This window comes from Macrosteles quadrilineatus, unplaced genomic scaffold, assembly GCF_028750875.1.
Source record: "Macrosteles quadrilineatus isolate MER2022 unplaced genomic scaffold, UCM_ALF_1.0 Scaffold_8__2_contigs__length_117827958, whole genome shotgun sequence".
Lineage (NCBI taxonomy): Eukaryota > Metazoa > Arthropoda > Insecta > Hemiptera > Cicadellidae > Macrosteles > Macrosteles quadrilineatus.
The window spans coordinates 9,019,594-9,037,374 of record NW_026542601.1 but is presented as its reverse complement, the minus strand read 5'-3'; the positions used below and the strand labels follow the sequence as shown (position 1 = coordinate 9,037,374).

Genomic DNA, 17,781 nt, shown 5'->3' with positions numbered 1-17,781 from the left:
GAGAATAAATGACTTATGACTTTTGACGTGTTGTAGCTGCCCAATGTAACTGCCAGTCTACAGAATGTCTCTGCGCTGCTGGAGAGTGACATAGAGCAGGAGGTCACTAAGGGGCAGCAGGAGTTTGAGAAGGTCCGGGACCACATACAGAGGATAGTGGACGAAGGCAAACCACTCATATCTGATGCCATCAAGCGAGCTGGTCAGTTACATGAGGGATTATTGCATGCATTTTCATCATAATTAGTAAAAATTAAGGATGTCTCTTGTGTGCAGACTTGTAAATCGTGCTCACCTTTTTTCTAATCATTTATTATTTTGATTCGTGTTACTATTTTAAATACTTTTTCACCTTAAGATGGGATCTAATTCAAGATCCTAATCTAATCGTGATGCAAAATGATCACCATAATTCCTCAAATTAACTTGCATTACTTAGAAAAACAGTTGTTTCTGTTAATCTCAGATTTAGGTCGACTAGGCCTTTCCATTTTCTTCTATCCCCCTTCTCCTTTTGCCATCTTACTTTTCTCTTCTCCACATCCCTCTTCATCTCAATCAACAATCTCATTTCCTCTAACATCACCATCTCCACAATCTAATTCCTTCCAACACCACCATCTCCACAATCTAATTCCCTCCAACACCACCATCTCCACAATCTAATTCCCTCCAACACCACCATCTCCACAATCTAATTCCCTCCAACCCCACCAACTCCACAATCTAATTCCTTTTTAACACCACCATCTCCACAATCTAATTCCCTCCAACACCACAATCTCCTTCATCTAATTCCCTCCAACACCACCATCTCCACAATCTAATTCCCTCCAAAACCACTATCTCCTTCATCTAATTCCCTCCAACACCACCATCTTCACAATCTAATTCCCTCCAACACCACCATCTCCATTTTCATTTTCCTATGAAATATTAATTCATTTGACCTCAAAGGGTGTAAAAAAGAATTACTTCATCAACCAGTGATCAAATATCTTATTTGGAGGCCTCCTCGCTCTTTGCTTGTCAAGTTTTACATCAGATCACCCTATTTTGTACCACCAAATGAATTTGAACGATTATCCTTTAATTTTGTACAGTTGTACTATAGATGGAACTGTCTGTCTGTAACACTTGTTTTTTGTCAACAGGTATTGTTTGCAAGGAAGGTGCAGACAAGATCACTAACATGTTGGATAGAGCCAGAGACATAATGTTGACTCAAAGTAAGGAGCCAATTCATGTGGGAGAACAGTTCCTTCACGAGTATGGACCTTACCAGTGAGTAACATCTTCTATCTGCAGTAATTATAAAAATTAAGAACTAATCAATGCTTTGATGTTTCTAAAATAGTTTTAAATGCTCATTAACGTATCAAGCTTTCTAAGGTGAAACACTCAATAAATCTTTATTTGCCGTAAGGATACATAACATTTTATTGAGCAAGTCACAATTTACAGTTTTCAGACCATGTCTTAACATGAATAACAAAATATAGGCTAAATATTTACAACACATACTATACCCACACACATACACACATACTATACTATCATAGACTAACCAACACAAGTAGACTTGTCATCCCATTGTAAATTTTGAAGCACGTTTTTCGTGTCTAGTTCATGTACGGTGACACTGGGCGCTAGTGTTGACAAAATTTTGTTTCTATTATTTTATACTTATAGATTTCTTGATTTGTGCTTTGCTGTTTGGTTATATAACTAGGAGACAAGTTATTGTTTATGATTAGAGCGTATTATTTTGTTAAACGAGGTTTTAAATGACTGTAATAACTGGAAACAAATTGTAAACAAAACACGACCTCTACATAAACTGTACAGAACTAACAATAAAATTGTCTTCAGCTGTTGCATAAGGATGAGAAATCTACTTGGGGGAGTATGTTTTATCTATGATACTATTCACTGATTCTTAGCAAGCATCTAGAGCTAAAGAGGAGCATCTGTGCCAGTTTCAGTGTTAGTTAGTGTGTATTATAGTGATGTTATTTCCGCAGACACTACCTGGGACTGGGTGTCAGCTGTACGTTGTTGGTGGTGCTGTCTTGTCTGACGTTCGGACTGTTCTGCGGCTACTGCGGCAAGCGGCCTGACGGAGGCTACAACGATGACTGTTGTGATAAAGGCACTGGCGCGAGGTTTCTTATGCTGTGAGTAACTCTGCTGTGCTTCTGTAACATACCGGGTGTAGCGGAATGATGAGGGAGACGATAATGTATAAGCGGACGCCTTGTCCGTATTGTTAGTAGTATAAGGTTGTAAAGTAAATATTGTGGTAGATTTTTTATATTAGTAGAGTTTTTGTAAGTTTACATTGTTTGAAGTTTACATGTTTTGTGAATTTGTGATGTTTATTTTATTTTATTAAATAGATAATTGTAAACATTACCTATCACGATTTGATAGAAACAAGGATCTTCATTAGTATGGTGGGTCTCCTTTTAGCCACTATCCTGTGCAGATTTTTCCATCGTATTTGCCTACTCAGCAATAATTATTACTTCATTTGGGATTTTTGTTCCTTGTTTTGATAACAATTCAGTTCTCTGTGTACTTTTTCTTTTGTGATTTTTCATATTAGGCTGGGTTAGTGTACTAATCTTGTAAAGTTTTACACACTCTCACCTGAGGACGGGATTAGACTTCTGAAACGCTCTGCAAACTTTTTTTAACTACCTATGATGGGAAATTGTTCACAATAATAAACTAAATAACTTACTAAGACTAGTTGACCTATATTTCTGCTCAACATTGTAGGGGTGTCTGGGTGATGTTCCTGTCCTGGGCTGTGCTGATGGTGGTGACAGTGTTCTACTTCATGACTGGTGTGCTAGCTGACCGCGCCGTATGCTACACCATGCGCCATCCAGAGAGTAGACTGTTCCAGCTGGTGGACCAGCAGGTGCCACTGAGACTGTACGGCTCACCACAGAGACCTGTGCCTCCACTCCGGCTCAGCAGCATTGTTAGGTCAGTAAATACATGAGACAATGAAGATTTTTAGTCGTACAATGGGAGAAAACAACGTTAAGTCATTATCATTGTCAGTGCGATCTCGCAAAATTTTTGCATCAACTCCTGACGATGGATTCTTGTTACCAATGTACAAGAATCGGTGTATCAAAAATTGGTATCATGAATCGACTCATCTCTACTATTGTATTGACCTATATTAAAGCTTTTTGGCGTCATTGGATCCTCTCTAGAGTCCACAGTAAATCTTTCACACCTTGGTAGAGCACTGCTCCATGTATTAAACATGTGGTTGATGTGAATGTTGCAGGAAGTGCCACGCAAATGAGAGTCTGTACAATGTGTTGGAGCTACGTCACCTGGTGGACATCTCTAAATACCCTCAACTGCCGCAGGAGTTTGGCATCAACCACCGGATTGAGGAACTGACCGGAAAAATCAGGTTGGTTTAAAGCTTCGATCTCACGACGCATGGTAGGTCGAGTCGCTGATAACTTTGATTAGTCAACAGATGTCTAGTGGTCGAGAATTTGCAAGCCTGATTTTTCTCATAGTGTGTGGCGGCCTGTTAATTTCAAATGCCAGGTTTGGGGAGAAAAAAGGGCCACTCAGGCATTGGTTGTACAATGAGGGTGAAGTGCAACAGCCACACAGCTTAGGCTTTAAGATCAAACTGTAGTAGTATTTTTTACATTTGGGAATATCCTTTATAAGGGTCAAGCCTTGCAAGGGAAACAAATAAAACAATAAAAACAAATTAATAATTTTACTGTAATAGGTACTTTAAATGTTGCACTTCCAGTTATACTAGTCTTCTTCATCTTTAAATAAAGTTCCCTATAGGCCACCTTTAGATTTTCTCTTTTCTTTTAGCGAATTTCCCATATAGGGAATAAGCTATTACCGTAGTACTCATGGTAAGACCTGGACCCGGGACCGATTTTTTTTTTCGTTTTGAGGTCCCTAGAGGCCAAAAACACCATCCGTTCAAATTCATATATATATATATATTTATATATGTGTATGTGTCCGTTAGCGCGATAACTCGAGCAAAAATCATCAGATTTTGATGAAATTTGGTACAAACTTGTAAACATACGTTTATTAGAACGAGTTCGCGAACCAGCATGATCGGACTATGGGAACAGGTGTTTATGGGGTGTTTTATGGGGCAAAAATTGGTTTTTCCCATTTTTGACCCTAAAAACTTAAAATTTAGCATTTTCTTTCCAAATCATTTTGGAGAGATTAAAAAAAACAAATAATTTAGTGTATTGAAGCGTTATTATGCACCATTTAAACTGTAAATTTAAAATTCCCATGTTATTCTTATGGAGAATAAGTAAACTGTTGAAGTTTGCTTGTTTATGGTCATATTTTGATCAAATTTTGAAAATGCGTTCATTTCATACTAAACTATTTACATTTTACAAATAAACACCTTTTTACCCTCCCTGTTGCAGCAAACCTAAGTACTCGTTAAACTAATGTTATTTAAATAGGGAATAAGTTTGATATTTTTAAAGAGACATTTTAGTGTAAATCGAATCAGGCAAATAGAAATTCGCTTAGTCTGCAGGTTTGCTGCGGCGGGGGTATTTAAAACTTGAAACATTTGAAGAAATGTGTGATGTTACATGTTCTATTGTATAAAGAAATGGACAAAATTTGCTGGTGGTATTCATAAATATTTTTTCAGGTTGGAAAACCACGTGGATATCTTGACTCCTAGCGCCAAACAACAACTCATCCGATTGGCCAACTCACCACTAAACCAGTTCAATCTGACAATCTACACTAAAGTTGTGAGTGTTTCTTTATGTTTTATTACTGTGTGAAATTTAATAAGTACAATTTTGAAGAATTATCTTTTCAAGCTTATTTTGTTGTCCATCATATGAGTTATATTTTTTAGACAGTTTTGTATTATTGAGACCTGCTATAGGTTAAATTGTTCAAACTTAAATATATTAACTATGGCCAAGGAGAAGATAAATCAAACGTGTATTTATTTAAATGCAAGAAAGATTCTCTACAAGTTCCAACTTGGTTGTTTACATTTCAATTTCTAAATATTCATTTAAATTTAAATAGTACAACACATGTTTTAAAACATTTCTATAGAATTATTTTGTTTGTGCAGCTCAATGAGAAGATAACGTCGATAGATCTGATGACATTAGCCAACGCCATTGCTGAGACAGCTAAGAAACTACCTCCGTCTCAGATAAAGGTGAGGAATATTGCTATTTGGGTGTAAGATTATTATGTCAAGAGTCAGGACAAAACTGTAGAACTAAGCTAATTTGCAATTAAGTAGACATCACCACCGTCTTCCGTGATTGAGGCAAAATCTTTAATATCTTCACCAGTCACGGAAACATCATTACCGTCTTCCACAATTGTGGCAAAAATCTTGATTATCTCCTGCAGAGTTGTAGATATCATCATTGTATCCCATGATAGTGGCAATATATTGATCATCTCCTGCGGAAGTGAAGACATGATTGTCTAATGCGATCATGGCAAAATATTGAACATCTCTTGTGATCACGGAAATGTTACTGTTGTTTTCCGCGATCACGGCAAAATCTTTGATATTTGTTGATATTTGAGGTTGTCTAGACGGTTGTGGAAAAATATCAGACATCTTCCGCGAGATATCATCATCGTCTCCCGTGGACACGGAATTTTAATCGTCGTCATCCGTGACTGCAGCAAAAGCATAAATTTGATTTATTGTGAGATCTTTGCAAACTTGTTCTAGGATCCCGATTGAGTAGCTCATCTTTAGCTCGCTTTTCTAATTGGCTGCTGGGTCACCTGAAGTTGTAGGCATGGCCTCGGTTTGGCTTGAAAATCAAACTGTTAGCACACCTCTAATTATCATACAAAAGCTGTTGTTTTTGTCTTGGGATTAAATAGAACTTCATTTAAGTTAAATTCATTAACTAGCATGACACTGCATTTCTATTTTCCTTTGTATACATTCTATTGATTCTTAAAATTTAATTTGCAGATCAAAAACTCACTGATGTTCCAAGCACAGTACCTTGAGCTCCACCAGCAGAATCAGGTGTCTGCGATGCACAAACTCGTGGTGGACCTGAATGAGAATGCTGCTAACCTGACAGATCACCTTCGGTAAGATCTGTTCACTGTTCAGCAATCAAATCTTTGAAGACCATTTTTGGTGATGGCAAGCTTATATAGTTGACTAATTAAATCACAATTAGTTAAAACACGTATTAGTTCTACAACGTTTTGGGATCTAGAATCTTATCTCATCATCAGCGAAAGTACCTAAGTACACAAATCTAGCCAAAGTTGATAAACCACACAGAGAATTGTGAAAAAATTACTATTAGTGTTAGTACAGTTAGAGAGTAGGCAAACAACATGAACATAACTACACAAGATGATGGCTCAAGCATAACTTACTTTTTAAAATAATTAAGGGCATAGAGTACTTAGAGCACAAGGGCGTAGGTTTTTGGATTTTTTGTGAGATAGAAGTTTGTTTGATTTTAAGTAAATGATGTAACATAAAGTACAAGAGCCTTGGTTGTTGAAATAGCAAGCCTTCATGGGAGAGGCACAAGAAACACCAAAATTAGATTTATTCACCATTTGTTCATAAAAAATTAAAATGTTTGAGTATGATCACAACAACAATCCTTGAGTGATAGCTGTTTAAAATAAACCATCCTCTAATAATCAAACATTAGTTTGGTCACATTGATTTTCCTATTATATTCCCTGTAATACTTACTTTACTTCACCAATGAATTAAATTTGCCTTTGCAGTTTCAACGAGCCATCCCTCAAGTTGGCCGTAGAGAAGATGCTGCGACAAGTGGAGGCCGCCCAGCACATGCTCAATGAGAAGGGACCTCAGATCATATCCAAGGTGAGTCAAATAGTGAAGATTAGGCCAAGTATTTGCTGTCCTTAGCTCTTTGTGGTTATGATTTGTACGTGTTGGACGAACTTAAACTCAAACTGTTATTCTATAGGATAGTCTGTTTCTATCCTGCAGTAGTCTGAACTCTGAAGATAGCGAGTTATGTCTATTGTATTAAAATTCCACTAATACATCTTCTAATAACCTGGTATTAATCTGTCAGACATTTTTTACACTTAGTCCACTAGGTACATTAGGTGTGGAGTTTGGTGTATTTGGCTGAATTTACATCAAGAGATTTATGTCCTCAGAAAGGCAATTGAGTGAGGTCCTTCTAAGGAAAAATCTTAATAACTTTTAAAAACCTTTTGACTGTACTCTTGCATCATTTTATCTTTTTAACATCTATATATTAATAGGCAAGCATGTTTCTTTAAAACCTTTTTTCTCAGCTCGTGTGCATCGTAGGGAAAATCTACGCATACTGTTAGAAAGCTATTTTCCTGTAGGTGTGCAGAATCCCTTTATAAATTAAAATAGGCTCAAAAATAAGCACAAAAAATAAATTTAAAATTTTGAAAAATTTAACATGGATATTATGAGTTGCCATGCTGGTGAGGAAATAACAACGAAATATAAACAGAAAATCAAAACAAATGAAGGAAACTCCAATCACATGTTCTATTCAAAGTGTGGAATGAAAATAAAGAAGTCTGTACATTAAATATTTTTGGTCGAGTTTCCACCACTGGACGACCTCTAGTTATAATTAAAATACTCTGTATTAAAGCATTTTCCTATAGCCCTGCACTAATAAAGTGAAGTCGTGATCGTGATCGATGAGCGATGGTCTACGATGTGTCTTGAGATGAGAATAAAATAAAATAATTACTATATATGCCTTAACGATGATATTTAAAGTCTCACTCCCAAAAATAACTTTGCCTGCTCTTTATTTTTGTTTCTAAGTCTTTACTCTTTTTTTTTATGACTTTTTCTATAAACTAATTAATTTTTCTACAGATTGCCGCAGACTTTGCCTCAGAGTTCACTGTCCACATCACAGACTACATGAACCGCGTGGTTGATCAGGTGGAGACCAGTGTAGGCAAGTGTTGGCCGATCTCACAGGTGTATAATGCCACCATCACCACCACATGCAGCAAGATACTGGACCCCTACGTGAGTAATTCACTCCCATACAGTCTAACCTTGATATAACGAACCTCAATATAACGAATTCCTTGATATAACAAATTTTTTTTAATCCCCTAGAACTCTCCATAAGAGACTATGTATATTTTACCTCTACATAACGAACAAACCATAACAACGACTTTGATTTAACGAACTTTTCGTGATTTCGGCTAAAATAAGACACCTCAATATAACAAATTTATCATTGTCAGAACCTCTACATTGCGAATTTAACCTCTGCATAACGAATTGTCTACGTCTTTCCCTTGATATAACAAATCCCCCACCCCAGTATTGTTTTTGGAAAATCTGTTTCTTTATAAAATTAAATGGAAAGGTGACGTCATCGCTTGCGCTAACATTCGTCTGCTCCGTTTACACATCTCTCTGTCTGCTGTCGCTGCGCACGCAATGTTGCAACTGAGAACTGATTTCATTCACTGAGGACTGATGATGACGTAATCTGTAGTAAGCTGTGATTGGGTGATAAGTAAATATGGTGAATTGTACAATTTTTGGATAAAGAGAAATCTAAGAAAAAATATCAAAACAAAAGCAAAGAGAAAGAATAGCAACATCGTTATTTTAACAACATCCCTTGATTTACGAGTGTTTTTATTATCTTTAAGTTGGCTATGAATATGCACTTTTATAATGACTTATCTAATAATTTATTGTTTTCAATACGATTTGTTAAAACTAGCAACACCAATGCTATAGTTAATGATTATTATTGACATTCCTCTGTTGTGATAAATCAATACTGTACTGTAGGCGAAGTAGCCTACCGGCCTATCACGGAGCAGTCAGTAGCTTACAAAACTTTCTACTGTTTTGTTTTGTTTTTTACATGGTTTATGACTACGCAATGTAGTGTTTGGCTAGGTTTTAGGAGGGTTAGAACAAGCTGTGATTTTAAACTTACAGTTTTTAACCTGTACCAAGGTCAATGCCATTGTCATGATTGCGCAATATTCAAGATCCCTCACCTTTATTATGCCGGATAATTTAGGTTCTACCATTGACTATTGGATACAGAAGGTTCTACTGTACAATGAACACTGTAGGCCTACTGTAAAGTATTGTAGCCTATGCTACTTTAATTGTGTTTTAATGAGGTCAAATCCCGGCCTATATTGACCGACGCTGGTTCTGAACCTCGACTTAGCGAAATTCCTGCAAACCTAACCTCTATATAACGAACCTCATTTTAACGAAATCCTTGATATAACGAATATTCAGTTCGGTCCCTTCAGATTCGTTATACTGAGGTTGGACTGTACTAATAAATTTGTAAGATGATCGAGAATATAGTTATTGTTGTATACGCCAAGGTAGGTCTGACCAGTTTCGTTTGTTAGTCTAAAATCTTACCACTTTGAAGGTGCTGTGATTATACAATAGTTGAAATGCCTTTTTTTATAATTTGACTGTCATGTAACAAATATCCAAATCCTAAGAAAACAGGTGTATGGTGGACAGCTGAAGTGTACCGGAAAACTGTACTGGGAAACTGAGTGATTATCAGAAAATAGTCTTTGAGGTAAAACTAAAAAAGAAACCACCCATAACTCTAAGTCTCTCTTTGTCCTCTCCAATGCTCTGCCTGAAACAGTTGAACTCTATGAATCGCACACAAGTGCACCAGGATGGATCCAACTTTTCAATATAACTGCCTAATGCACTAACAACACCATTCAATTGTCTCAAATGTAGTAGATGTAAACTTTCCTATGTTGCCTCATGTTGAACATGTTGAATTAAGTTTTTACAGTATTTGCTGTGTGAAACTTTGAATGGTTTGTCTTGTGAACGTTCAGTTAGTTCTTGTTTCCAATATTGGAAACCAATATATAATAAAAAATAACAAAATGGCCCAATTTATGGACAAACCCTACTAGAATGGTTGTGTATGAAGTAAGGAAAGCGATGATGGTCTCAGATTTTAACAAGCTCGTTTGGTTGTGATGGGAAATCAATGTAGACCTTACGGACACACCTCGTGTATCAATATTATATCAAACTCAATTGATTATTGGGTTGTTAAATATACTAACTTTGTTTGTCTGCTTTTAGAACGGCTTCTGGGCTAGTGTAGGCTTCATTCTGGTGCTGTTCATTCCATCAATAATTCTCTCTGTGAAGTTGGCTGCACTGTATCAAAAGTCTGATCCTTACCCGGGACCTCTAGTTGAGGCGTAAGTATATTTCAAATTTGATTTGTACAATGTTTTCTAAGTTTTGTAACAAATGGATAGGCCTAGAAGATTTTTTATTTGATTTTTCTTGTAGGCAGATACTTTATTGGTCAGATAATTGTTGACAAAAACATTTATTAAGGTTTTTCAATTGTGTGGGACATCAATAAAGCATCCTTAAATCAATAGATTTTTAAGCAGAATGTTTTAATAATTCAAAATCTATTGGACACCTATGCGTTCTATCATGATCAAAAATTCCATTAATGACATAACTATTTGCAAAATAACCAAGAACAAATTTTGTATTTTAATTACCTTTGTAGCTTAGCCAATTACTGTACATGATATAAAATCACCGTTTATTTTATTTCTTAAAATCAAAATAGCATAGTTTACATTGGTTACAGTATGGTGCGCATGCCAGTAAACATTGAACAGATTTTCAAAACCAAAATGTGATTTAAATTTTTTATTTTTTATTATTTATTAATTAATGTTCTTATTCACCTGTGATTTATGTTCCAAACAAGTCAATTTCACCATAGAAACTTCAACAATGTAATGACAAATATTGTGATTTATATACCCTATATATTTTATGTTTAAACTTACTTAAACTTGTATTCTGTACCCCCAAACACTTTCTCCAAAAGATGAATATTATGGCATTTAATCTGCTGTGTTTAGTATTTTATATGGGGTTATCAATATGTTTTTGTTTGCAGTGAGTACCTGTATGATGCTTACGCTGATCGCGACAACATTCCTTTGGCTAAGTAAGTAATTAGGAATATTTTACAATCATATTTACAAGTTTCAAAGTTTTGCTCCAGTAATTGAAATTATTTTTAAGTATCGTAAGATTTAAAAGTCAGTACCTATACTAAATTCAAACTGGTAAGAAAAAAAAGTGTTACTAAAAACAGTGGACTTTTTATGACACTACTATTTGTGTTGTAGCGTGAATGAGAAGAAGAAGAAAAAGCCACAGCAGCGTTATGTCGCTGAGCCATACGACAACAGCGGCGCCAGCGGGGCTGGCTCTGGCGCAGAGAGAAGCCGAAGTTCTGGCGCAACCAGCAGTGAGCCTCGTTTCACAGATATGGCGCCAAAGTCAGTATTACTTTGTTTACTTATTGGTTTTTACTTAATCATTCTGCTCAATATGAGCACAAGATCTGTTAAAAAGAGGCCTAGACGGTGTGGTCTATTACAGAATTGGCTTTGGATTACTGATAATTTGTATAGATGGAATTCAGAATTTGATGGAATGAATTGGTTACCATGAATTCTGCCAATTTATACAGTACCATGTTTTTATTGGGTACCAGAAGTTTTGAACCGGATGTAAGAGTTTATTTCAAGTTCATAGCGACGTACAGTAACAAATTTGTCTTTAACACATTTGGGAGGATAGGTGTAATGATGAAATCATACATACATTTTTTGTCCAGTTTTTTATCTTCGTATAAACTAAATTAATTCAATTATTTCAAACGACAAACACTATAGCTATGGTATGCTGTTTTAGCGAATTTCCCTATAGGGAAGTAGCTATTACCGTAGGTGGCACGGTAAGACCTAGACCCGGGACCGATTTACTTTTTCATTTTGATGTCCCCAGAGGCCAAAAACACCATTCGTTCAAATTTTTATATATGTATATATATATATATATATATATAGACTTATATATATATATATATATATATACGTCCGTGAACGCGATAACTTGAGTAATTTTTGTCCGATTTTGATGAAATTTGGTTTAATGGTGTAAAGCGGGATAAACTTGAATGAGTTCGCGAACCAGCACGATCGGACCATGGGAACGGGGCTTTACGGGGGGTTTTATGGGGTAAAAATTGGTTTTTCTCACTTTTGACCCTCAAAACACAAAATTTCCCGATTTCTCTTTAGACCTTTTTAAAGAGCTTAAAAAAACAAATAATTTAGTATATAAAAGTATTTTTGTTCGATTATTAGTAACGGAGAAAATTTAAAAAATTGTAAATTTAAAATTCCCATGTTATTCTTATGGAGAATATTGTCAAATGTTGTAGTTTGCTTGTTTATGGATATATTTTGATCAAACCTGGCAAATTTATTTATTTTGTACTAAGCTATCAATATTTTACTCAAAAACACTCTTTATTAGTTTCCTTGTAGCAGCAAACCTAGGTACTCGTTAAACCTAATGTTATTAAAATATATTTAACTGAAAATCAATTCAGACAAATGGAAATTCGCTTAGTCGGCAGGTTTGCTGCGGCGGTGGTATTTTTATATAAAAAAGGTTTCTGTTGATACTGTAGGTAGACATGGAAATAAAAAAAAAGTGAATTTAAGGTAAGATAATATTTATGTATTTATTTATTGGATTACATGTCAGTACATCATAATAACAGGACATATTGTCAATTGTTAAATCAAAGACTTTTTTACACAAAAACAACTGAATTTTCCCTAAATTTAATATTTTACATGACAAAAATTGAGCTAGAAGGAGCGGGTAGGTCTATTCATACTAATTCCAGCAGCCCTCCAAATAATCTGCTAATAAAAAAAAGATTTAGTCAAGCCATTTTTTTGTATGTCATTGAAACATTAATAACATAAATGGTTAATCACATAGCTGAGGCGCTGGATGCGTCGCAGAAGGCTGCGGGTGTGCTGTGCGACCTATCCAGCGCTTTCGACTGTGTTAACCACGACATTTTAATTGAAAAGCTAGGCAAAATTGGAGTTGTAGGAAAAAAACAACTTTGGCTTTCGTCCTATTTAATAAATGGACATCAGAGAACTAAAATCAGCAAAAATGGTCAACATGTAAATTCATCTTAGGATAAAGTGCAACGTGGAGTGCCACAGGGGTCAATATTGGGTCCCTCTTTGTTTTTTATATAATGCCTGCCAAACATAGGAAAAATGAAACTTTTTCAATATAAAACTAAAACTGTGTAAGATCGCTTTAATACAGATGCAGACACACTGGCGAAGTGTTGATTTTTAATACAGATGAAGCTGGTTAGGTTACATGCCTTTGGTACTGGAGTTCTGGGCTCACGTCCTGCCAATCACGCTTTGCCCTGATGGTTAGTAGGCCATCATGAGCTTTGGTGGACCAGAGATAAAATTTGTCTCTCAAATAGCTGTATTTGTTATAGGAGATATTTCCCCTCTAAAATCCATATGAATACACTTAATAATTCTGTGGATTTGGCATTCATTGTTGTTATATTTTAGGCACTGGGATTTCCCCAACATGGGGGGGCCGCCCCGCTACAACAGCAGCCCGTTGTCCACTGAGTATGAGAGACCTCCGCCATACTACTACCCAGGCCCTAGCCCGTGAGTGCATCTAATATCCTATAATTGTACTAGTACTTGAACAATTTGAGCTTTGTTTTGATGTTTGACGCTACATTTCTTGTCTAGTGATCATAAGTTTTCTTTGAACTTCTATAACAGATGGATTTTAAGTGAGAATTTTCAAATTCAGTAGTACTGGTTTTTTTTCATTCCTAATTACTTTTCCTATTTTGTTTGATTTTTTAAAAATTATGGTGATGCCACTGACATTGTTTAAGTTTTTTTATGGAACGGTCTAAACCCTGGTTAACAAGTGCTAGCCGAGTGAGAAGCAAGCACCTGGGTCCCTAATTGAACCAACACCCTCAGGTTTGAGGGCAAGCACTATAACCACTCAGCTGGTCAGTTAATAGTCCTATGACAGAACAAGGTAGAATTATTGTTTAGGCCTATTGGGTAAAATAAATCATTTGTATTCACCCTTCATTGATTGGAGCATATAAACTTAATTGATTTCTCTCTTAGCATTGCCTTTCAATACTTTTCTGAAATGCCTCTATTTACATTTTATTGGTCAAGTTCCAGCAGTTTTCTACAACACTCTCTTTGTTTGTTTCAGAACGCCTCGTTCGTAGATCTTCATCTTTCCCTCCGATATCAGCTGTTTTTGTTTTACGATTCGACTCACTTGTTTTTAACTATGTGTTTTTATAATTTGATTAATTCGTATCGCTGCATTGGTGTTTTCGGTCGTCTAATTTTCCCCAGTGCCAGATATCTGTGGTATTATTTTTATTGTTGCTATTTCGCCAAAAACCTTTGTCTGACGAGTAAATTTTCTTTTATTTCGCTAAAATGATGTAGAATAATTTGGTTGTTGGACATTGGTTTGTGAAGTTTTTTGTTTGTTCCTTTTCGCTTTATCAATTTGTTTGTAATATTTTTGCAATATTATTCTAATTTGTAAATACTCGAGTCTTACAGTTTACTTGCGAATGTCTTTTTCAGTAAAAATAGTTTACAATGCTGTAGATTAGGTTGCGGTAAGAAGAAGAAATTTTTACCTTGTGGCAAATGGGAATCGGGATTCTATCAGTTGTAGCAACCATACCAATAAAGCTTCCTTGTTTGAAATTCTTAAGAATTGTTCTAAGCATCAGAAACAGTATAAGCGTTCTTCCTACCTAAACCTTAATCGTCAATTATGATAATTCTCTATGTATTTAATACGTTTCTACATCAGCATGTAGCTATAGGGTAGTTTTCTCCGTTTGTTACTTTAAATTGTAACTTTTGTCGAGCCGTATGCATTTGCCGAAAAATTGTAAATATAAAGTCCTCAGACTGAAATGATATTCTTTTGTATTTATCTTAGTTGTTGTAATTTAGTGATATCATAATATAAGCTGCGAATACAATAGCTGTATTTGTGAATCTGTAGAAAATATAGTTGTTTATTTATATAAGAATGAGTGATTTATGAGAACTATTCTTTTAGTTATTAAGTTGGCAACACATCAACAAAACAGTAAGACTAAAAATAATTGTCCGTTGACAGTTCTGCCAACTCACTGTTTTCTTTCAAACAATTTTTAATGTTTGTTTTTTAAACCGATTAAAACACAAGCGTTGACGCTTTTGTATATTCAGTTATGCTTTTTGTGTTTAGGCAAAAGATTAAAACTGTGTAAAGTAATAGTCCATGACTTTTGAATGTATTTTTAATTATGTTAAGTTGTTGCAAGAATAAATTAAATTGAGTGTTTTAGGTATTTTTTATCTTTTCCTCAATACATTGCTTACACAAATTTCAAACCTAAATTAGTCAAGTAAGTAACAATAAAAATAAATAATAGATGACATTATAGTGGGAGTAAATGTAGCGTAAATAAATTCAATGTTGTACAAATATTGCAAACATAATTATTCTGCTTAGTACTGTATTTTATAAATATTTTAATATTAGGTGTTTCAAATTGTCTTTCAATATATGTCTATATCGCATTTTAAAATAAATAGTTATACCCAGTGCGCATTTAATGGTATTAAGCAGAGAGATGGTTCTTAAGTGTGCTTGGTAAATAGGATTCTAGACAAGAGAAATGAAGAAATCGAATCTCAAGTGTTATAAGTTAAAGTTTAAATGTCTCTTTATTTTACTTTACAAGCTTTAAGAAGCATCTCTCTTAAGTTAATATGCATATTACATAAACGATAAGTTGGGAATTGGGTTGTGTATTTTCCCCAATGCTCATTAACATTCAAAATTGGTTTGAAAAACTGTTTGGAATCATACAAATATTTTCAAAATCCACTTTAAATTTAAATTGATTGTATGTACAATAAGTAGGTACTCTAAATAAAAAATTTAAAAAATTTTTACTTAATAATTTTTGATTGTTGTTTGTGCTTTTTAAACCTAGATTTTTAATGCATTTTACATTGCAGTAATAACATCATAAATTGCTTTGTAGATTTTGATGCAAAGATATTTAAGAAAAAATTGAAATTTTTTTTGCAGTTCTGTTCAGAGATTCTTACTTAACTGTTTTCTTTCGTTTTCCAATGGATTCCTAAAAATGAATTGTACAAGGTAGAATAATGGAGTAATTATTTGAAAAAAATGATAAACACTATTTATTGGATTCATCCGGTAAAAGTTTTCATACAAAGTTTGATGTAATATGTATATTATCTGAAATACCCAATAAACTATAAAATGTCCAATATTGTAGCAAAAAGACATTGACTTTTCTGCATGTGTATTGATTAGTAATCATGTTGTAGATATTATCATCATGCCATTCCATAAAGAACATCCCACCGCTTAGCAAACTTGTGCTTTTAATACATCATTTCAGCTTCATAATTAACTTTGTTAGAGGTGTGAAAAATATTTTTGTTTTTTTTCATTCTAACTCAGAATTACTTTTACAAAAAAGGGTAAAGTCCCAAACTCTAATTTTCTCCTATAACCTAGCTGAACTTTGCGCCTTTTCAAAAACACTAATTTTTTTATGAAAACTCTACGAAGTGGCTAAATGTTAATTCATAAATAATAAAAAGCGCCTAAAGTCACTAAGTTAATTGACTATTTATTTATTTATCAAACATTGTTAAGGAAATTGCAACTAACTCTGAAACCATGTTACCCCTTTAATCATGTCACTAAACTTTAAATTAGCAATCACTTTTTATCTAATTAAAACGCAAAAGAAAAAATTCAGTCTCACACATTTTAACAATTTAACAATATATAAGATTTGTATTCACAACCCTTATCATTGGTCATTGTGTGCAGCACTTCCTTTTCACGTTAACCTCATTCAAAGTACTGTAAATATTATGGATAAATTTCAAAACATATACTTCGGTTGTATGCAATTTCATTTTTTGTCGATTTTAAAGTGTGCATTATTTACGCACAAATTTTATTTTGTAAGTAAAACTTGTCAAAAATTACCTTGTGTTAAAAAACATAGTTTTTGTTTTTAGAATTTGTTACAGTGAATTTTCTTTAGAAAAATGTTGATACTTGATAATTTTTATGTTTATGAAAAAAGTTAATTTTTATTTTTAGATTGAATCTTTCCAAGTCTTTAAGCACATCTACTCACTGCACTTTCCTCCAAATGTTGCAGTTTTCAATTTTTAGTAGAATAGTCGGCATCCCTCCTAATCCAAAGATTCTATTTTTGAATTGTGTTCCCCGAACACTCTGAATGTATATTTTGAAACAGATGTAAAGTGGTTTGCTATTTTTCATAGAATGTACACTAACAAGGACAAAGTGACAAAGTAAATTGTATTTTATGTCTGTATGAATTGTGTTTTACTCACCTTCTCATTGCATACTCTAAGGTTTTGTTTGTTGGATTTTAATTATCATTCTTCGGTTTCTTAACAAGACTTATCGAGCACTTTGGTTCTCCTCGTAACATTGCAATACTTCCCTGATTAACTTTTGTTTTAACTATATTTTTTCCACTTTCTAACTTTGTTCAAACAACCCAGGTATCCTTATTGTTTACTGTGAAAGAATTTTTAATCACATCTTAAATTACTTTGATCTTAAATTCTTTTTTTTATCCTAATTTTTCAGTTAGTGTCCAAAATTATCTTTTGGTTTCATCATAAGCTTTTCTGATAACCAATTTATATAACCTA

The 17,781-nt window shown here is 34.3% G+C and overlaps 1 protein-coding gene across 2 annotated transcripts in view; it reads left to right on the top strand.

The window, feature by feature from the left end:
• The window catches only part of LOC128999844 (prominin-like protein), a 61,009-nt gene extending 43,574 nt beyond the window's left edge, over nucleotides 1–17,435 (top strand). For both annotated transcript variants that reach the window (XM_054426551.1, XM_054426550.1), the window contains 15 exons: nucleotides 37–202; nucleotides 1,155–1,284; nucleotides 2,025–2,177; nucleotides 2,785–2,997; nucleotides 3,311–3,442; nucleotides 4,700–4,805; nucleotides 5,144–5,233; nucleotides 6,020–6,144; nucleotides 6,808–6,910; nucleotides 7,928–8,086; nucleotides 10,178–10,299; nucleotides 11,028–11,078; nucleotides 11,263–11,415; nucleotides 13,549–13,653; nucleotides 14,234–17,435. In XM_054426551.1, coding sequence (XP_054282526.1) covers nucleotides 37–202; nucleotides 1,155–1,284; nucleotides 2,025–2,177; nucleotides 2,785–2,997; nucleotides 3,311–3,442; nucleotides 4,700–4,805; nucleotides 5,144–5,233; nucleotides 6,020–6,144; nucleotides 6,808–6,910; nucleotides 7,928–8,086; nucleotides 10,178–10,299; nucleotides 11,028–11,078; nucleotides 11,263–11,415; nucleotides 13,549–13,653; nucleotides 14,234–14,249 — 1,824 coding nt within the window. In that variant the 3' untranslated portion in view covers nucleotides 14,250–17,435. The remainder of the gene's footprint in view (nucleotides 1–36; nucleotides 203–1,154; nucleotides 1,285–2,024; nucleotides 2,178–2,784; nucleotides 2,998–3,310; nucleotides 3,443–4,699; nucleotides 4,806–5,143; nucleotides 5,234–6,019; nucleotides 6,145–6,807; nucleotides 6,911–7,927; nucleotides 8,087–10,177; nucleotides 10,300–11,027; nucleotides 11,079–11,262; nucleotides 11,416–13,548; nucleotides 13,654–14,233) is intronic.
• Nucleotides 17,436–17,781: the final 346 nt, after the last annotated feature.